This window comes from Nerophis ophidion, linkage group LG18 (genome assembly GCF_033978795.1).
Source record: "Nerophis ophidion isolate RoL-2023_Sa linkage group LG18, RoL_Noph_v1.0, whole genome shotgun sequence".
In the NCBI taxonomy this organism is placed as follows: domain Eukaryota; kingdom Metazoa; phylum Chordata; class Actinopteri; order Syngnathiformes; family Syngnathidae; genus Nerophis; species Nerophis ophidion.
Genome location: NC_084628.1, coordinates 18,041,658 through 18,064,413, shown reverse-complemented (window position 1 = coordinate 18,064,413; position 22,756 = coordinate 18,041,658). Strand labels below are relative to the sequence as shown.

At 39.3% G+C, this 22,756-nt stretch overlaps 1 protein-coding gene and 1 long non-coding RNA gene across 6 annotated transcripts in view; both read right to left on the bottom strand.

Moving 5' to 3' along the window:
• Positions 1-768: 768 nt before the first annotated feature.
• On the bottom strand, positions 769-3,964 carry LOC133537360 (uncharacterized). Its single transcript, XR_009802675.1, has 4 exons — positions 3,867-3,964; positions 3,033-3,104; positions 2,902-2,966; positions 769-1,160 (listed from the first exon to the last, which is right to left on the bottom strand). It is a non-coding gene; the product is annotated as an uncharacterized LOC133537360 (long non-coding RNA).
• Positions 3,965-7,941: 3,977 nt separating this feature from the next.
• The window catches only part of dscamb (Down syndrome cell adhesion molecule b), a 307,420-nt gene continuing 292,605 nt past the window's right edge, over positions 7,942-22,756 (bottom strand). For all 5 annotated transcript variants that reach the window (XM_061877414.1, XM_061877411.1, XM_061877409.1 and 2 more), the window contains one exon: positions 7,942-9,026. In XM_061877414.1, coding sequence (XP_061733398.1) covers positions 8,569-9,026 — 458 coding nt within the window. In that variant the 3' untranslated portion in view covers positions 7,942-8,568. The remainder of the gene's footprint in view (positions 9,027-22,756) is intronic.

Below are 22,756 nucleotides of genomic sequence, written 5' to 3'. Positions count from 1 at the left end.
AAATAAATAAATATGTATATAAAGACATGCATGACAGTAATAATGAAGTAAATCATGAAGGTTAAAAACTACAAACAAAAAATCCCCCCCCCCCAAAACAAATTAACTAAAAGCAGTCTTTTTCTCACATTGTGTCAAATTTTCTTATAAAATTGGAAACAATTTCTCCTATTCTTTCTGTTTCTGTAATATTGCAATATTTTCTCGTAAAATTGGTAGTTTTAACCTAAAATTATTACTTTTTTATATAAAATGATTACTTTTTAATGCAAAATCGCAACATTTGTCATATAACATTCTGACTTTTATCACAATATTGCCAATTTTTTTGGTTGTTCTTGTAAAATAGTGACATTTTTTGAATACAATTATGACTTGTTATAATTTTGCAGAGTAAAATTCCGATTATTATTATACTATTGCTGCGATGAGGTGGGGATTTGTCCAGGGTGTTCCCCACCTTTCGCCCAAATCCAGCTGAGATAGGCACCAGCGACCCACCGCGACCCCAAAAGGGACTAGCGGTAGGAAATGGATGGATGGATTATAATATTGCCAACATCTTAAAGTTTTCTTAAAACATTTTAACTTTTGTCGAATAAAATGACTCTTCATAAAATTTACAACATTTTAAGCATTTTCTTGAAAAATTGCAACTGTTGAGTAAAATTCCAACTTTTATCATAATATTGCACAGATGTTTCGTTTTTCTTGTAAAATAGTGACTTGTGTTGCGTAAAATGACAACTTTTATTATAACACTGCCAACATTCTAAATTATGACTCTTCTAGTCTCATTTTTCACAACCAGTTTTTTATATTTGCCTAGTATGTACACATTATTTAATGTGGTAAATACAAAACTTTATATATCTAGAAAGGGTGGTCCTAAAGAGGTAGGCATTTTTTTTCTCAAGAAAAGAACAAGTACAAGAATGTGTTTGTGTGTGTGTGTGTGTTTGTGTGTGTGTGCATTACATGAGTAATGCATAGTAAAAAAAAAAAAAAAGAATAATGCACACATAGTATTCTAGAAAGTGACACAAACTGGAACCGGAACAACCTCCTTTGTGTGTGTCTTTTTTTCCTTCTTTCCACCTGCTGAAAAGTGTGCTCAACTGGACAGGGCATGCAAATAAAATGTGACGTCACAGCGCCCTCTGTTGACCAAAGCAAACATTGGAATTTCTCCTCGCATCAACATGTTTTTGTCAGTTTTACTGCACTTTTTATTCACAGTAGAGCATACTAACATTCTACGATTATTAAACTCAATTTAATTATAGATAAATAAGTGAAATTCCAATCTTTGTTTATTGGAAGCTTAATTTTTTGTTTTAAGATAATTAAAAAAAATTGTATTTTGTTATCTATTAATTATAGGTTTGTAATAGACTTTCAAAAAGTAGAATAAAAAAATGAAAAAATAACATACTATTATTATTCCATCCATCCATCTTTTTTCGCTTATCCGAAGCCGGGTCGCGGATGCAGCAGCCTAAGCAGAGAAGCCCAGACTTCTGTCTTCACAGCTACTTAGTCCAGCTCTTCCCAGGAGATTCCAATGCGTTAATTATTTTTTATTAAAAATGAAAAAAATTTAAATTATTAGGCACATTTTTGCTTATCCTTGTTTATTCTTCTGGAATCTTTTCCTTCTAAGATAAAATCAAAAACAAAATATAGTGTTTTATTTGCATTTACTGTTGTACTGTATTATATCTACAAATAAATGATAAATCTAAAAAAAATTTATTCATAAAATACTTTACATAAATATATATTTTTTTACATTATCAAAATGTATTATTTTTTGTTTAAACCTTAGGACAACAATAAACTGTTACTAGAAGGAAATGTAACTAATACAATGTAGTCTGTTGGAGGATACAGTACATATTGATAGAATGTACATGGATGTATAATATTGTTGTGTGAATGCTTTGGAGAATTCATACAATAATTTCCCAGAATTCCAGGTTTTCCGGGACATTGTTCCCATTCAAAACTGAAATGGCGGTTTTTCAAACTTCCACTATTTCTTCATTTTTCAACCATTCCATTTTCAACACATTCCACTAATCCTGGACATTAAAACTATGTTTTTTTCAAGTTAAATTTTTTTTCAGGAATTCACGTTTATTTCAAACCCTTCATTGACCTTTTTTTCTGGCGACTACTCCTTCCACATTTTTCAACCCACTTCAACCGTTCTACGGTCCAAACATTCCTCCTAATCAGGACAAAAAAAACAACTTTTTTTCGAACTGGAAAAATTCCAGGTTTTCTCCCGAAATTCCAGGAATTCCTTATTATAATTTCGCAATAAAAAATGTTACTACTTCAACATTTCTCAACCAATCTGAAAAATTCCAACACCAACCATTTCAACTCAATGATATCATTTAAAGGCCTACTGAAATGAGATTTTGTTATTCAAATGAGGATAGCAGGTCCATTCTATGTGTCATACTTGATCATTTCATGATATCGCCATATTTTTGCTGAAAGGATTTAGTAGAAAATATCCACGATAAAGTTCACAACTTTTGGTCGCTAATAAAAAAATCTTGCCTTTACCGGAAGTCGCAGACGATGACGTCACAAGGCTGAGGGTTCTTCACGTCCTCACATTGTTTTTAATGGGAGCCTCCAGCAGCAAGAGCTATTCGGACCGAGAAAACGACAATTTCCCCATTAATTTGAGCGAGGATGAAAGATTTGTGGATGATGATATTGATAGCGAAGGACTAGAAAAAAATAAAAAATAAAGTTTTAAAAAAAAAAGGCGATTGCATTGGGACGGATTCAGATGTTTTTAGACACATTTACTAGGATAATTCTGGGAAATCCCTTATCTTTCTATTGTGTGGCTAGTGTTTTAGTGAGATTGAATAGTACCTGATAGTCGGAGGGGTGTGTCCACCGGTGTCTTGACGCCAGTCTCTGAGGGAAGTCGACAGCAGCTGCATGGACAGCGCAAGCTCAGCTGATCTCTGGTAAGAGGCGACTTTTTACCACAATTTTCTCACCCAAACCTGCCGGTTGACAAGTGGTCCGGATCCATGTTCGCTTGACCGCTCTGATCCAGAGTAAAGCTTCACCTCTGGGAATTTTAAAAAAAGAATCACCGTGTGTTTGTGTGGCTAAAGGCTAAAGCTTCCCATCTCCATCTTTCTACTTTGACTTCTCCATTATTAATTGAACAAATTGCAAAAGATTCAGCAACACAGATGTCCAGAATACTGTTTAATTTTGCGATGAAAAGAGACGACTTTTAGCCGCAAGTGGTGCTGCGCTAATATGTCCCCTGCAAGCCGCGACGTCACGCGCACGCGTCATCATTCCGCAACGTTTTCAACAAGAAACTCCGCGGGAAATTTCAAATTGCAATTTAGTAAACTAAAAAGGCCGTATTGGCATGTGTTGCAATGTTAATATTTCATCATTGATATATAAACTATCAGACTGCGTGGTCGCTAGTAGTGGGTTTCAGTAGGCCTTTAAGTTTTTTACCAATTTAAAAAAAAAATCCCGCTTTTCTCGAAACTCCTAAATGTTTTGGAAAATGTTATTGAAATCAATGGGAAATTCTTCAAAGTTCCACAATTCCCACATTTTGCATCTTATTCTAATGTTTCCAATTTCAAAATATTCAGCCTCTTTGGGAATTGTGTGCGCTACTTCAACAATTAAAAAACAAATTCCAGGATTTCAGTTCAACGTCAGCATTGGAGCATTCACACATTTCCTTCAGGAATTGCCTCATCTAGTTGTAAGCTTTTTCTACTTTTTCTACACACCGAAAGCCAGTTGCGCAGAGTTGACAAGGTTCAATGTGGTTTTTGCAGTTCTCCAATACGTACTTTGGTTGATTTTTCAGTCGCCCCAATCCTCCTTCGCTCCTGCACCCGGCCGCTCACTGTTGAAGACAACAGATGATTAGTTTAACACGTACCACCTGTGCAAACTAACCATCTGCCTCACTGTAAAAAGTCAGTGTTCAATACATACAAAAACAAATACAAAAATGAGGAGTATTTTATTTGAACCAAGCAAAATTATCTGCCAGTAGAACACGAAAATTTGACTTGTCAAGACTTTCCAAAACAAGTAAAATTAGCTAACTTCAATGAACCCCAAAACACCTTAAAACAAGTATATTCACACTAATAGAATAGAATAGAATAGAATAGAAAGTACTTTATTGATCCCTGGGGGAAATTCAGCACCACAGTTCGCTCACAATAGACAATAATAATAATAAATAATATTTAACATATATTATATATATATCATTTATAATATATGAATAGTATAAATATAGGGCTTCACGGTGGCAGAGGGGTTAGTGCGTCTGCCTCACAATACGAAGTTCCTGCAGTCCTGAGTTCAAATCCAGGCTCGGGATCTTTCTGTGTGGAGTTTGCATGTTCTCCCCGTGACTGCGTGGGTTCCCTCTGGGTACTCCGGCTTCCTCCCACTTCCAAAGACATGCACCTGGGGATAGGTTGATTGGCAACACTAAATTAGCCCTAGTGTGTGAATGTGAGTGTGAAAGTTGTCTGTCTATCTGTGTTGGCCCTGCGATGAGGTGGCGACTTGTCCAGGGTGTACCCCGCCTTCCGCCTGATTGTAGCCGAGATAGGCGCCAGCGCCCCCCGCGACCCCAAAAGGGAATAAGCGGTAGAAAATGGAAGGATGGATAGTATAAATATATTCTACATACATTCTACATTTAAGTGCAGTCAAGGAACATATACAGTCTGATGGCTGTCGGTATGAAGGACCTCCTGTGTCGTTCCGTGTTGCATTTAGGATCACAAGTGCACTTTTCTTGGTAGAAAAAAAAAAGAGACCTTTTTGCTGAATATGTTGAAAAAAATTCTTGAAATAAGTAAATGCTAGTGCCATTATCTTGACATAATGATATGGGCTCGGCATTACATTTCTTGAAACCAGCAAACTTATACTAAAAAATAATTTTTTGTTCTTAATGGAAAGGCAACAAGGCAGCCACTTGTTACTCTCGGCGTCTCATAGCCGCTCGGGCAAATCACATTGTCTAAAAATGCATTATTCCATCGATAACATGACATCATCACACCAAGTGCGTGCTCTTTCAGTCAATTAGCACGCATATATACAGCCCAGCCCCCGGCCAATAAATGTTTGTCATTTTGAAGAATTCATCTGCACGACGTACCTACCGTATTGCCTTGAATTGCCACCGGGGCGCTAATTAATTTAAAACCTCTTGTCACTCCTGCGCTTACCAAAGGCATGCGGTAAAAGTAAGCATGCGTTAATTATTTTAAAACGTCTTCTCACTCCTGTACTTACCAAAGGCATGCAGTAAAAATTTGAGTGTGATGTAAGCTTGGACCTTAAATCCTACTGAATAGCTCTTAATCTTTTTCCCTTTATGCGATTTCAAATTACCGTTATTAAAATCAGCCTCCTTCATTTTGGAAATGATGACAGGGGAAGTGTCACTCGTGACGTCACGAGTTTGACCAGGCGGTAATACTAAGCATGCGCTAATTATTTTGGGAAGCGAGTTTGACCCGGCAGTAATTCAAGGCAGGCGCATACTATATGCCCTGCGGCAATTCAAGGAAATACGGTATTTCTGTTCAAAATTGTTAAAAATGTCACATGTTAAATGTTTAAATATCAACTGTCAGTTTACTGTACTGTGCCAACTGTACTACTATATGAGTACGTGTTTTATATTGTTTCATTGAAAATAAAACAGCAAAGTCCATTTGGCTGTCATCTGTTTTAATAATGAGACAAAATTGTGTCAAAGCCACAATTTTTTTTTCATGCTTGAAATAAGAAATTATTACTTTAAAAAAGTAGTTTTATACTTGTAAGTGTTGATGACACAGCTTTGCAACAATTGATATTCAAGTTTCAAGCATGTTTTACTCAATGTAGGTCATAAAATCTCAGTAACAAGCTGTAATATCTGACTAAGATCATTTAGGACCAAAACCCTTAAAACAAGTAAAAAACTCTAACATAAAATCTGCTTAGTGAGAAAATTATTTTATCAGACAAAAAAATAAGCAAATATCACTCTTATTTGAGATATTTAATCTTACTTAAATTTCAGTTTTTGCAGTGCAGCTGTGTCTCTGTTTTCAGCACCATGGACAGAGGCGTTGGCCTTTACTCCTGTAGCGCGCTGATCGCACTCCCCTTCCACACTAGTATTAATATTTGAAATGTTTAATCCATCATTTAATCCGTGTATTACTGCTGGGTACAAAAAGCTATTTTGGTTAAATATTGCGCTTGAATAAATGCTAAAAGTTAGCACACTAACCCGATAGCTTCAGGTAACAAAAAATGTCACTCCACAATTAGCATGCGTCCGAAACCAAGATATAAGACTCTGAGGTGTATAACTTGAAACAATGCTAACATTAGCATGCTAACAGTATGGATGCATCAAGTACCAAAATATCTGTGAGGATAGGTTAATTGGCAACACTAAATTGGCCCTAGTGTGTGAATGTGAGTGTGAATGTTATCTGTCTATCTGTGTTGGCCCTGCGATGAGGTGGCGACTTGTGCAGGGTGTACCCCGCTTTCCGCCCGGTTGTAGCTGAGATAGGCGCCAGCGCCCCCCGCGACCCCAAAAGGGAATAAGCGGTTGGAAATGGATGGATGGATGGGTGTATACCCATAAACATCATAGATGCCGCATAGACAGCTACTGCCTATTGGTGCTGACGAGACGCAGGGTGGCCATCTTGAAAGGGGCAACATCTCCATCGGCTGACAGGCTTGTCACAACTTTCAAAGTACTAAACTGTTTTTTTTAGCTTGATTTATAAAGATTTCACTTGTGGGCAATAATACAATACAATAATGTATGATTTACAAACTCCAACCAATACTTATGTTGACTCTGACTTGAGAAAAGTAATCCCCCCCGTCACCTGTTTTCCACGGTCCGCCGATTTAAGCAAAAATATGCAGAACAATGATTTTTTTTTTTCCTCCTGTAAATGCCCATCAGAAGTTGGCTGCCAAAATTTCCTGCTCAACAGCAGCCAATGATTTCTGTGTGTATACCTGCAAAATTAAGCAAAAAAGTTTGCATGCTAATGTTAGCGTGCGGATATGCTAACGTTCACGTGCTCAAAGTAAGCATGCAGTACCAACATTTATGACTGTGAGGTGTATACCTGCAGTCTGCTAACATGTTAACAGTTAGCACAAGTTAAGTACCAAAATATATTACTTTGTGGTGTACACCTGAAAAAAAATCCGACAAAACCTATCATCTACTGTTAGCATCCTGACATGCTAACATTTGCATGCCAGCAAACGGGTAGCATTTTGACTTTGGAACACTTTGAATCAGTTGAGTAATGCAGCAACCGGAAAATTTGGAAAAATTGCTCATTGATTTAGAATAGGAAAACACGTCCTGGAAAATGTGAGAATTAAAAAACAACAACAACAAAAAATGGTAGCACACGTGTCATGAAGTCATGAATGTGCTAACATTTTAAAAATGATTTAAATGGGCTTAAGACTAAGGGTGAAGAAATCAGACGAAAAAAAGGGCAAGATAATAAATAGAATGTTATTATTGTGTGAACGTTTTTCAGTTTAAAATAAATAAGTAAAATACTGTTGGGGATAGGTTGACTGGTAACACTAAATTGGCCCTAGTGTGTGAATGTGAGTGTGAATGTTGTCTGTCTGTGTTGGCCCTGTGATGAGGTGGCGACTTGTCCATGGTGTACACCGCCTTCCGCCCAAATGCAGCTGAGATAGGCCCCAGCGACCCCCTAGCCACCCCAAAAGGGACAAGCGGTAGGAAATGGATGGATGGATTCTGATAATAGCAAATGTGGGACTAATACATGACATCATGGGGTCGTGTTGGGCTCAAGCCAAAGGACTCAAGAACAGGAGTGTGCAAACATGACTAAGGACTTTATTAACCAAATCATTTTCCCCGTAATATCCACAAATAAAAGTGATCTCTTTATATATATTCACATTGTATAATTATTTTTTTTCATAGTGACAAAAAAAAAAAAGGACCTCTCTTGTGATTCCCCCGCCATGCAGTCGGTTGATCGGCGTCGGCGTCACTTTGCTAAAAAACCTCCTGGGGTTTTTAGTCAAACAATGAAAATAAACCATGAAATCCTTTAGATACTTCCTCCATTACACTTTGTCATTTTTTAAAAATATTTTCTTTTTTTATATAACAATCATAATAATGACTATAATTGATATAAATTCAATAGGTTTCTATTTATTTATTTTTTTTTTAAACTTCTTTTGCAATTATTAAATAAATCATTTTGGCAATCCTTGTATGTTCGGAATAAAAGAAAGTTCGAGTAGAAAATAAAAACTGTGAGAGAAGAAAAAAAAAAAGAAAAACACAGAAGAGGAAAGAAATGGCGGAAAGAAAGGCGGACAGAGTGAGAGCGAGCGAGAAAAGCATCACCATGTCAGAAAGGTCTTTATGTACAAGCGTGGAAAAGTATCCATGGTCCAGCGGCGCGTCACGCCGGCGGTGTGCCAGCGTTATACCAGCGTGTACGACTTGGCGTACGGGTTGTTGCTTTGCTTCAGGTGTCCTCTGGAGTCCAGCAGGGACTCCTGGGAGGTGCTCAGCTTCGCAGCCTGCGCTTGGGCCAGGTCCCCGGTGGGCGGGGCCGCCTCCGCTCGGACCTCCCCTCGAGCCTCGCCCCGCTCACGGCCATCCCTGTGCGGGAGGGTGGACGCCGTTCCGGGCTGCCACTGCTGCACCTCCCTGGGTGAGGGCACCTCCATGGGGGTGGGCTCCATCGGCGGGGGCCTCTTCAGGGTGCGGCTCCTCTGTGGCTCCAGGCAGGTCTGGCCCATGGCTCCGCCTCTTGTTTCTCCCGTAGCACCGGCGTTCACTCCGGCGCCGACGCTACTCGCCCCCCCGCCTCGGGGCACGCCGCGATTCAAAAGGAAGTCCATGCGCAGGTAAGGCGGCAGGTGGACCAGCTCCCCTCCTGATAACAACACAGAAAAGATCAATGTTACAATTTCCAGTTAATTATTCACTAAATTATTCAAATCATCTCCTAACACGGTAGACATGTAGTAGGTCAATAGGTCAAAGTTGACCGGCTACAGCAGGGGTGTCAAAGTCAAATACAGAGTGGGCCAAAATTTTAAACCCAACAAAGCCGCGGGCCAAGGTTTGAACAAATGAACCTTTTAATAGGGACCCAAACAAGTTTGCATTGAATATTGAACAAGCAAGGCTTATATAACTTTATAATGACATGCAAAATCGAGTTTAAAATTAAATAAATAATTAAAAAATATCAATGGCATATCAAATAAAATGTAAATAAAAATTGAGTGCCTCTTTTCTATCTGCAGCATTCTGAGGTAAATATGAAAATAAACTGTCAACAGGCTAATAATAAATTTGAAAATAAAATAACAACAATGAATAAATCAAACATTCAAGCCTTGAAGTAACAAGAGAAAGTGCATGAATAAATTGTTAATTATTGCTCAGTTTGATACACTGATTTGCTTGAACAATGAATATGGAACACACAATAATTATATAACTTAACAGTGCAAAATCAACATTCAAAAAACAAACGAAAAAAAATAAATGGTCAAATAAATACAATTTCAATAAACATTTAATGCCTCTTTTCTATTTGCAGCCTTCTGAGGAAAATATCAACATTACATTTTTCCACAGGCTAATAAATCTTAAAATAAAATAATAATGAGATGGGTGGGGTTGGTGGTGGGGGGCGGGTTTTGGTGGTAGTCAGTGCTGCAAGGGGTTCTGGGTATTTGTTCTGTTGTGTTTATGTTGTTTTACGGTGCGGATGTTCTCCCGAAATGTGTTAGTCATTCTTGTATGGTGTGGGTTCACAGTGCGGCGCATATTTGTAACAGTGTTAAAGTTGTTTATACCCCCACCCTCAGTCTGACCTGTATGGCTGTTGAGCAAGTATGCAAGGCATTCACTTAAGTGTGTGTACAAGTCGCATATATCATGTGACTTGGCCGGCACACTGTGTGTATGGAGTAAAAGCGGACGTGACAACATATTGTAGACAACGCTAAAGGCAGTGCCTTTATAGTACCGGCGGGCCAGCTCTAATGTTAATTTGATATTGCCTCAAGGGGCAAATGAAATTGTACGGCGGGCCAAATTTGGCCCGTGGGCCAGAGTTTGACACCCTTGGACTACAGGGTCAAAATTATTTTTTGCAAAAAACCCCATCAAGTTATATCTCATATTAACGGCCGTGATGAGATCTTCACATATTTGGAATCATCTTGTCAAGATGCTCTCATAAAAAGGCGTAATGACCAAAAACATGCTTTTGGCTATATTACTGCCACGGTTCCTTCAGTCTACCCAGGTCAGCTGTGGCTATAAATAAAGCTTACCAGGACTAACGTGTGAATGTGGAGTAAATGAATGATGGGTTCTCAGTTATCTGCAAAACGCAGTGAGTGTCTAGAAAACTGCTATATAAATCGTATCCATTACTATTATAATTTAACCACTTTACATGCATTGACACAGCATATATCAATATCCCCTTTAATGCACTTAAAAGGGTATTATTTTGGCAATAAAAAGTGTATGAAAAAAGTTACTGTACCTAAAGGCATCATTTTAACAGCATAACATTGCAGAACATAGCATAACATAACATAGCGTAACACCGAATGCTTCTCAAATAGTGGAGCGGGGCCCCCCTGGGGTTCCACAGTGTGATGATCTAGGGCAGGGGTGCTCACACTTTTTCTGCAGGCGAGCTACTTTTCAATTGACCAAGTCGAGGAGACCTACCTCATTCCTATTTATAATTTATATTTATTTATTTATGAAAGAGACATTTTTGTTAACAAGTTAATGGTGTTTAATGATAATACAAGCATGTTTAACACACATAGATTCCTTTCTTTCATGAAGACAAGAATATAAGTCGGTGTATTTGATTCTGATGACTTGCATTGATTGGAATTAGACAGTGGTGCTGATAACGTCCGCATTTTCAAATGGAGGAAAAAAAAAGTCCTCCTTTCTGTCCAATACCACATGAAAGTGGTTGGATTTGGCATCTCATTTGTCCAACTTGCATACTCGTGTTTAAACACTTTGTTATGAGAGTAGCATATGTGTGTGGCCCTTTAATGTCTGGCAGCAGGTGAGTGACGTCAGTGAGTGTGCGGGTGGGCAAGCAAGTGAGAAAGCGGTCGCTGAGGGCGGGGGAGAAATACATTGGCATCAAACTCCGTAGCTTGCTAGCTTGTGCACGCTAGCTTTCTGAGACTCTTATTTTGTTAGCACAGGCAGGATGAAACAGGTCTTTTATGGAGACTCTTATTTTGTTAGCACAGGCAGGATGAAACAGGTCTTTTATGGTGAAGACAGGAACTGTGCAGTCGGTCTTTAGAGTTTTGACAGCAGGTACGGAGTCTCTAGAAATAAAATGTGTTTCTCTGCGTCCGCCCTGTTAGTGATTTTTTTCTTAAATATGAGCTTGCAGCAGCCAGCGTCATCTCACAAGATCCTCGGGGGCCGAGAATGTCAAACAACTGACGAAAGTGAAGTCTTGGTATGATTGATGATTGCTCATTTTTATGTATATTTTTTAATGCCTGGCTTGAGATCGACTGACACACCCTCCGAGATCGACCAGTTGATCGCAATCGACGTAATGGGCACCCCTGATCTAGGGGAACATGATTTTTTTTTGCTGTGTGTTTTTTTGAACGTTGATAAGGATACAATGTTATGCAGAGGTGTACTTATAACAACTGCTTAGACAAATGGTATTATTTATAGCCAGGGTGGAGAGTGGGGCAGGGGGTGCCCGTAATATTTTTTTTCTTCCAGTGAGGGGCTTAACAGAAAATATTCAAGAAGCAAGGGTACAGCACAACATGGTGTTGCGTAACATAACGTAGCTATGTGCAACATGACATATTGTATCGTAACACAACATAACGCAGGATATCTACGAATGTAACGTAGGATGGAGTAACATAACATAGCGGAGAAAAACATAACATAGCGTAACATAACATAATGGAGTGTAACATAACATAGCGTAGGGTAACATAATGTAGCATTGTGCAACGTAACATGTTATAGTGGAACATACTGTAGGGTGCATAACAAGGTAATATAAAGTAGTGTGAAGTAGCATAAATAAAGTGGAGTAAGTAGCAAAAAGAAATGTAGCGTAACGTAGAAAAAATTTAAGTAAAATAGCGTGAAAAATAAAAGCGCCAAGTAGAGTAAAAATAATGAAAGGAACTGTAAGGTAACGTATCGTAAGGTAAATAAGTGTTGAGTAAAGTAGCATAGCATAACACAGTGTATTGTAATGTAACGTAGCGTAGCTAAACATTAGGTAGCATAATGCAACGTAATGTAACATATCGAACATAATGTCAACATAACATACATGTATAGTCTTGCATTTATTGAGGTTTATGGTTTAAAACCTATAACTTCTTACATTCCATGGTGTGTATATATATATATATATATATATATATATATATATATATATATATATATGTATATATATATATATATACATATATATCAATCAATCAATGTTTACTTATATAGCCCTAAATCACTAGTGTCTCATAGGGCTGCACAAACCACAACACAAACCACTACGACATCCTCGGTAGGCCCACATAAGGGCAAGGAAAACACACATATATACATATACACATACATACATTTATATCTATACATATATGTATATATATATGCATATACATATATCTATACACATATATATATATATATATATATATAAATATATATATATGTATGTGTGGGAAAAATCACATGACTACTTCATCTCTACAGAACTGTTTCATGAGGGGTTCCCTCAATCATCAGGAGATTTTAATGGAAGCATTCACATACAATGGTTTATATAGGGCACAGAGTACAGGTGGGTACAGGCAGGTGTAGGGGCGTGGTGATTGGCTCATGTGTTACCTAGGAGGTGTTTCCGTCTGTGACAGCATGTTGATATGATTTCACTGCGCTTGAGGGATGACAGGTCTGGATGATATATGATAAACAGTATATGTATATGTATACATACATATAGAAAGGGTCCTGTTATTGTGCATTTGCATCAGTGACCAGGAAACTGAAGCTGTACTACAATATTGCACGTCCAATGTAGATCCCAAGAAAAAGCAGGTTGTAATGCTTCTCGGGGGTCACCGTGTGAAAAGTTCCTATGAAACACATCTAAGTAACAATCAGTATGCTTGAACTTTTCTCGTTAAAGACTGATTCACACGTCAACTGCTTCAGCTGTGAAGTACGCCACCTTTTGACCCGAATGGTCGCTCCTTTTTTTGTTTTGTTTTTAAACCTCTTTATGCCAGGCTGCTCCCGAAGATGATCAAGGTGGATAAAAAGTGCTTAGCTGCATGCTTGGGAAGGTTAAGAAAATGTTAACCTCAGCTCCGGAAGACATCCAATTATACCTGAAAGTGGAGGTCCTCAAAGGTGACTATGTTACATTTTGCTAAAGTAAAAAAACTATTAGTTTGCGTGTAGAATTGTAAACAATTGTACAAAAAACTGCAAAAGTGGTGCATATAAGAATGTTTTGTGTCACCATGGAGACACTCAATATTCATGACATCATACGCTCCAACAGACCAACCTGTGCTGTTTTGTTTTGTTGTGGAACATTCAGCGGACACATTTAATACAAAGCGCCATTTCTCAGCAATATAGAAGGGCGCTCTAGTAGTAGACAGAACCTATTTTCAGCATGCAAACGATGCGTTTTGTAAGGCGTCTGAAATGATCCAGAAGCAGGAAAACGCTTCTGGATCTAAGGCCATTAAAAAAAATAGATAGCAGACAATAAAAACTAACCATTTGAATTTGTTTTAATCAGTTTCTTAAAGGGGACTCACACTTTTTTCGGAATCAATCACAATCCTTTTCTTCACAGAGTGGCTAAAAGTAGTTCTTCAATATAAGAATATTGCTAATACTTGGTTAATGTTAAATCACAAGATGTAAATAGAGTATTGTTGGTGGTTGTTGGATGTTTTTAGAGTGATTTCGAGGCAGAATGGATGACTCCCATTGTCTGCATTGCCCGCCACCTAGAACAAGACGATTATTACTAAGATGTAAAAAAATAATACGTATGTGTTCTTGTCTTTTATAAGGATTGTGAGTGACAGGGACAACTACCAAAACAGGTACAGTTCCCCTTTAAGACATCCAAAAGATAATTATTTTTTTCCAATGTTTAATATTTTTGTTTCTGACAGTCCAAAATGTGTTTTTGCAGTGCGATCGCTGCCTTTCTCACAGCCGTTTGTGCGTAACTGTGCCAGTTTGCAAGAACAATTTAAATGTGCTAAATATAGACGTAAAGCAGCGTTCACAGAACTGTTTCGGTCTTGGTAAATCACATTGCGAGTGCTAAATGACTATATTTGCATGTCCTCCCATGTTATGTTATTATCAATCAATCAATGTTTATTTATACAGCCCTAAATCACAGGTGTCTCAAAGGGCTGCACAAACCACAACGACATCCTCGGTAGAGCCCACATAAGGGCAAGGAAAAACTCACCCCAGTGGGACGTTGGTGACAGTGACAATGATGACTATGAAAAACCTTGGAGAGGACCCGCATATGTGGGCACCCCCCTCCCCCTACACACAAACCTTTATTACGGGGGTCGGCAACGCGGGGCTTTTGATCCACAAGCGGCTCTTTAGTGCCGCCCCTGTGGCTCCCTGGAGCTTTTAAAAAAATGTATGACAATGGAAAAAGAAAAGGAAAAAAAAAACACGTTTTTGTTTTAATATGGTTTCTGTAAGAGGACAAACCTTCCTAACTGTTAGAAATCCCACTGTTTACATTAAACATGCTTCACAGATGCCATTTTGTCCTGATTCCCGAAGTCCTTGAATGCACCATAGTTTGTTTACATGTACAACTTTCCTTGACAGTGCCACATAAAGGCATGTTTTATGCCACTTCTTATTTGTCTTTATTTGTCCATCAAATGTTTTATGCTGTACGTGAATCCACAAAGCTGAGCTCTACGTACATAATGCATCATTATGCCTCGTATTTTAGGTATACTTGAGCTCATTTTATTTGTAGTTTCCGTTTTCTTCAACTTGATCACACACATCTTTACCTCTGGCCATTTTAAGCCAGTAATTTCCAGGAGTTATCTTACCCCCTGAAAAGCCCCCGTTTTAGTAATGTTTTTCAATGTTGTAAAAATGTGTAGGATAAATTATTACATTTCAACATTTCTGTCAAAGGAGATTTGCATCAGCGTGTGACACAGACTCATTTTGATAGTAGGCTAATGTAGCTAATATAGACACTTAAATCTGATGCCTTCATTTTAACACGTATATAAGGCTTTACATCTTTTGCGGCTCCAGACAGATTTGTACCTTTTATTTTTGGTCCAATATGGCACTTTCAAAGATTTAGGTTGCCGACCACTGCTTTATAGGCCCATAATGTTGAAGATTACCAGTGGCTTGATACATTTTAAAGATTGCACTGATAGGACTTTCAACTTCATCTATTCATATGATCCTTTACAAAAGTTTGAATGAACTACAAAGATGTCCTAAAACAAACCACAGCAGCTTGACAGATTGGGCCCCTGATGACACCGAGGGCCCCCTGCTGCAGATGCGACACCAGCGCTCATCTTCCATCTTTGCCTCGGAGTATGTGGGCCTGGGTTCTGACATCTCTTCCCATCTCCATTTTTAGAACCGTTTCTGCCTAAAATCGACCACAGCGAGCCGGGGAAATCTCATTAAAGTCAGACGGCAACGCAGGTTCACGGCGGGGCTCGAAGGGATTGTGACTCACGTTGCTATTATTCTAAACTAATAGCAATTTTCATAAAGCTGATGTCATCATACCCGACACAGCAGTAGATCACCAAAATGGATGGCGGTATTTCTTTTTGTCATGATTAGCATTTTTCCACATAGTAGGTACCAATTCCAATTATTTTCTGTATGAGACCCCAAGAGGACCACATTTTTTTTTCACGCCCTCCCAATGTATTCATCTATTAATTTGTTCATCCATACAAACCACTGTATGAGTTGCTGGCACCAGCAGACTACACCGGGTGAGGTTGTTTTTGTCTCTTTGTGAAGAACGCACTTCCGACCTGATAAGACCTGATTAGTCCGAAAGAGAAGATACGGTATTGCCTGCTCACGGATGTGACCTGGTGGTTGTCTGAGCACACTGCAGCCAGTCCTGGACAGTCACACTCCTTAATGCTTCTGTCACACGCAGGGTTCTCAAAGGAACGAGAGAGAAATACCGTACATACAAACCCGTAATTATCAAAATGCTGTATGAACCAAATGTTAGGGGAATATTTTCCACCTTTAAGCAGAATGGAACGCTTTTGTTGTCACTAGCTTTGGCGTTTGTTCGCATACACATGATGCCTGCTATTTATGGTCTCTCAAACACATAGTATGAACCCCGTTTCCATATGAGTTGGGAAATTGTGTTAGATGTAAATATAAACGGTTTGCAAATCCTTTTCAACCCATATTCAGTTGAATGCACTACAAAGACAAGATATTTGATGTTCAAACTCATAAACTTGTTTTTTTTTTGCAAATAATAATTAACTTAAGAATTTCATGGCTGCAACATGTGCCATAGTAGTTGGGAAAGGGCATGTTCACTACTGTGTTACATCACCTTTTCTCTTAACACTCAATAAAAGTTTGGGAACTGAGGAAACTAATTGTTGAAGCTTTGAAAGTGGAATTCTTTCCCATTTTTGTTTTATGTCGTTCAACAGTCCGGGGTCTCCGCTGTCGTATTTTCCGTTTCATAATGCGCCACACATTTTCGATGGGAGACATGTCTGGACTGCAGGCGGGCCAGGAAAGTACCCGCTCTCTTTTACTACGAAACCACGCTGTTGTAACACGTGGCTTGGCATCGTCTTGCTGAAATAAGCAGGGGCGTCCATGATAAAGTTGCTTGGATGACAACATATGTCGCTCCAAAATCTGTATGGACCATTCAGCATTAATGGTGCCATCAAAGATGTGTAAGTTACCCATGCTTTGGGCACTAATACACCCCCATACCATCACAGATGCTGGCTTTTGAACTTTGCGCCTAAAACTATCCGGATGGTTAGGCGTTTGTTACGTCTCGTCTCGACTACTGTAACGTATTATTTTCGGGTCTCCCCATGTCTAGCATTAAAAGATTACAGTAGGTACAAAATGCGGCTGCTAGACTTTTGACAAGAACAAGAAAGTTTGATCATATTACGCCTGTACTGGCTCACCTGCACTGGCTTCCTGTGCACTTAAGATGTGACTTTAAGGTTTTACTACTTACGTATAAAATACTACACGGTCTAGCTCCAGCCTATCTTGCCGATTGTATTGTACCATATGTCCCGGCAAGAAATCTGCATTCAAAAGACTCCGGCTTATTAGTGATTCCTAGAGCCCAAAAAAAGTCTGCGGGCTATAGAGCGTTTTCCGTTCGGGCTCCAGTACTCTGGAATGCCCTCCCGGTAACAGTTCGAGATGCTACCTCAGTAGAAGCATTTAAGTCTCACCTTAAAACTCATCTGTATACTCTAGCCTTTAAAAAAACTCTCTTTTTTACACCAGTTGATCTGCCGCTTCTTTTCTTTCTCCTATGTCCCCCCCTCCCTTTTGGAGGGGGTCCGGTCCGATGACCATGGATGAAGTACTGGCTGTCCAGAGTCGAGACCCAGGATGGACCGCTCGCCTGTATCGGTTGGGGACATCTCTACGCTGCTGATCCGCCTCCGCTTGAGATGGTCTCCTGTGGACGGGACTCTCGCTGCTGTCTTGGATCCGCTTGAACTGAACTCTCGCGGCTGTGTTGGAGCCACTATGGATTGAACTTTCACAGTATCATGTTAGACCCGCTCGACATCCATTGCTTTCGGTCCCCTAGAGTGGGGGGGTTGCCCACATCTGAGGTCCTCTCCAAGGTTTCTCATAGTCAGCATTGTCACTGGCGTCCCACTGGATGTGAATTCTCCCTGCCCACTGGGTGTGAGTTTTCCTTGCCCTTTTGTGGGTTCTTCCGAGGATGTTGTAGTCGTAATGATTTGTGCAGTCCTTTGAGACATTTGTGATTTGGGGCTATACAAAAAAACATGATTGATTGATTGATTGATTTTCCTCTTTGTTCCGGAGGACACCACGTTCACAGTTTCCAAATATAATTTGAAATGTGGACTCGTCAGACAACACAACACTTTTCCACTTTGCATCAGTCCATTTTAGATGAGCTCGGGCCCAGCCAAGCCAGCGGCGTTCCTTGGGGTTGTTGATAAATGGGTTTTGCTTTGCATTGCAGAGTTTTAACTTGCACTTACAGATGAAGCAACCAACTGTAGTTACTGACAGTGGTTTTATGAAATGTTCCTAAACCCATGTGGTGATATCCTTTACACACCGATGTCGGTTTTTGATGCAATACCGCCTGAGGGATCAAAGGTCCGTAATATCATCGCTTACGTGCAGTGATTTCTCCAGATTCTCTGAACCTTTTGATGATTTTACGGACCGTTGATGGTAAAATCCCTACATTCCTTGCAATAGCTCGTTGCGAAATGTTGTTCTAAAACTGTTTGACAATTTGCTTACAAATTGGTGACCCTCACCCCATCCTTGTTTGTGAATTACTCAGCAGTTCATGGAAGCTGCTTTTATACCCAATCATGGCACCCACCTGTTCCCAATTAGCCTGCACACCTGTGGGATGATCTATATAACTGTTTGATGAGCATTCCTCAACTTTATCAGTATTTATTGCCACCTTTCCCAACTTCTTTGTCACGTTTTGCTGGCATCAAATTCTAAAGTTAATGATTGTTTGTCAACTGGACACACTGGTGACGGTGGCAGAGAAGAGGACTGTTGACAAACTACTGAGCATCCTGGATGATGCCAGTCACCCTCTGCATAGCGTTATCAGCAGCCAGAGGAGCCTGTTCAGTTCTAGACTGCTTCATCCCAAGTGCAGGACTAATAGACTCAAAAACTCCTTTGTCCCACACGCCATTAGACTGTACAACTCCTCGCTGGGGCGGAGGGCGGGGGGTACTAGGAAGACAGGGGATGCAAAACAATAACAGTGCAATACGTTGTCATAACATGGTCACTACTGCCTACTTTGTCCTGTTATATTCTTATTTTACTGTTATATTTTTATTCCCATTGTTGCTTTTTAGTTTTTATTCCTATTGTAATATTTCTCTTTTTTGTTTCCATTTAAACCCCCATTATTTACTTTTTACTTTTATTTAAATTGATCTCAACTCTGTACACTGCTGCTGGAATTTAAATTTTCCTGAAGGAACTCTCCTGAAGGAATCAATAAAGTACTATCTATCTATCTACGTTAAGTTTCAGTTTTGATTCCTGCTGTGAAGGCGGGGAAAATTGTGTGGTAAAAAAGTTTTGCCGGGGGCTGGGGTATCTCTCTCTCTCTCTCTCTCTCTAAATATATATATATATATATATATATCCATCCATCCATCCATTTTCTACCGCTTATTCCCTTTCGGGGTCGCGGGGGGCGCTGGCGCCTATCTCAGCTACAATCGGGCGGAAGGCAGGGTACACCCTGGACAAGTCGCCACCTCATCGCAGGGCCAACACAGATAGACAGACAACATTCACACTCACATTCACACACTAGGGCCAATTTAGTGTTGCCAATCAACCTATCCCCAGGTGCATGTCTTTGGAAGTGGGAGGAAGCCGGAGTACCCGGAGGGAACCCACGCATTCACGGGGAGAACATGCAAACTCCACACAGAAAGATCCCAAGCCTGGATTTGAACCCAGGACTGCAGGAACTTCGTATTGTGAGGCAGACGCACTAACCCCTCTGCCACCGTGAAGCCCCTATATATATATATATATATATAAATTATTTGCCTTACCTTGAAGGCGAAGAATGTGGGAGTATGAAGTACTCCCTTTTTATCTTATGTGTATTAGAGCAATGAGGCTGTATTCCTTTCTGGGCGGGTGGGGGCTGTTTTCGTATTTAATAAGCTGTCTCTTTCTGTTTGATTTTCAGTCAGCTTCTACACAGCTGGTATTACCACATTGTAGGGGTGGTCTCCTAAAGTTTTAGTAAAACTTGATAATGTTCCTATTCTGTCTTGATGGTCCTTCTCACTCAACGTATATGTTATCTGAAAGAACTTGGGATTGACCTGTGACTTGCATTCCCTGAGAGGAAGACTGGTCAGACGCAACAATTTGGGCACTTCGTCCGAGATGACACGATGAGCGCTTATACCTTATCTAAGTCATAGTCTAAAAATACATGCATTTTCATATATCCCGGCTGGCCTGGGAACGCCTCGGGATCCCCCGGGAAGAGCTAGACGAGGTGGCTGGGGAGAGGGAAGTCTGGGCTTCCTTGCTTAGGCTGCTGACCCGACCTCGGATAAGCGGAGGAAGATGGATGGAAATATATATATATATATATATATATATATATATATATATATATATATATATATATATATATATATATATATATATATATATATATATATATATATATATATACATACATACATACATACATACATATGTATATATATATATATATATATATATATATCTTTTTTTTTTTACTTGTGACATTCCTCAGGCCAGATTTGGACGCTGGCCGTAGTTTGGGGATCCCTGGCTTAGACCTTTAGATAGCTCGGTTTACTCTCTCTTTAATTAAAGTCCTGGCGCATCTATTGTTTGTACTTAATGGATTCTTGGGACCATAGGGCGCACTGCCAATGAGCGGGTCTATTCAGGTCTGTTTTCATACAAAATGTGCACTGGATCATAAGGCACATTAAAAGGGGTGTAATATTATGATTTTTTTTCTACATTTAAAACACTTCCTTGTGCTCTACATAACATGTAATGGTAGTTTTTTGGTCAAAATGTTGCACAGACCATCTTCAAGCCGCTTTCTGGCCGTCACTTTAGGATGCACCGTTATGTGAGCGCTCTTATTTACATGGCAGCATTTCTTCTTGTCATCTTTGTTGTACCAGTAGACTTTAGTGCATCCATAGCCAAAATACTGGCAGACATAATTTACAACTGTAGGCTGCTTTGTATTAGAAATGGCAGCAGCGGAGGATGAATGCCCCACAACAAGAGGATGGAGAAAAAGAAGGAGCTTATTGCCTACGTCACGCACATTTCCGAGACTTATGCAGATCCCAAATACCAATAGGTAAGAAAAGTTGGTTTTGCATAATATTGCAAAACAAAAGGCCACATAACATGTCTCCTAATAGGTGCTATTTTGGGGTCCTTATACACACATTATAATAATACCCGTATGTTGAAGCGCAGTAGCCTTAATGTTCCACGTTCCATCAAGAGGTGTAGCTTCGTAGCTTACTAAGGTCGTACTAAAAAAATACCAAGGACTGAGTACCGTGTGTAATGTTCTATATTCTCAATGAAACGTCAAATTTATGGTGTTGCTTGCTAACCTGTACTTGCCAGCGTCATTTATTGAACAGGCGTCTAACTGCAGTCCACACTTATCTACTACATATGTGTGACTGCCATCTACTGGTCATATTTATCATTACACCATGTACCAGATCAAAATTGCTTCATGGCCAGTAAGCACAACCAGACTTAATACGTAGATTAGGGATTTTTGAGAAAATTAAAGGATTTTAAGTGTGCTTTATAGTCTGAAAAATACGGTACTCCTGTTCTTCAGTTTTAGTCACCTCTCATTGTTTTAGAAAGCCTGAGAACAAAATAATCTGGGAGGGCTCACCCCTCCATTTGATTGATTGATTGAAACTTGTACTAGTAGATTGCACAGTACGGTACATATTCCGTACAATTGACAACTAAAAGGTAACACCCGAATAAGTTTTTCAAGTTGTTTAAGTTTAAGTTAATCAATTCATGGTAGGTCAAGGGGGGTCCTAATTCAAATAAGATCACTTATGCAGTACCTTCAAATTTGATTACTTATTTGTAACATGTTTTCATTCCCAAAACAGGGAAAAAATTGCAAACGGCTCAATAAGATGTGTATTTTTATACTAAACCTGAAAAAGCCTCACCAGGCCCACCCCAGTGTATTTGAGAAGTACTGCACTTGTGAGAAAGAACACACACTGTTCTCAGTGGCTTTGCATGATGGATTAGTAGATTCACACATAAAGTATCTCAGGTATATATTTATTAAGGCCTGTAACCGTGATGAATGTCCCAGAAGGGACATTGGACTTTGATTAAAGATCCAAAGTCATGTAAAAAAAATGAGGACACCCCATCTTCTACTCCTGAACGGCTGCACACAAAAGGATAAAAATTTGTCAAAACACGCTTCTCTACTTTATTGTTATTATTTTGCTGATAAATAGGTTACAAAGTGGCATTCATATGAAAGCCCAAAGGTTGACCCCCCTAATTGGAATTGACTTGAAATTTCTCACACAGCTCAATACAATGTAACGTGGCAGTTATTTTCAGCGGATTAACTACACAATTTGGTACACACTTTTCTGGGACTGACAAACGCAAGTGTGTAAAATCTGAGCAAGATTGTAGTGGTGTCGAATTTTCGAATGAATCACAATTTTTGATTGTAACGATTCT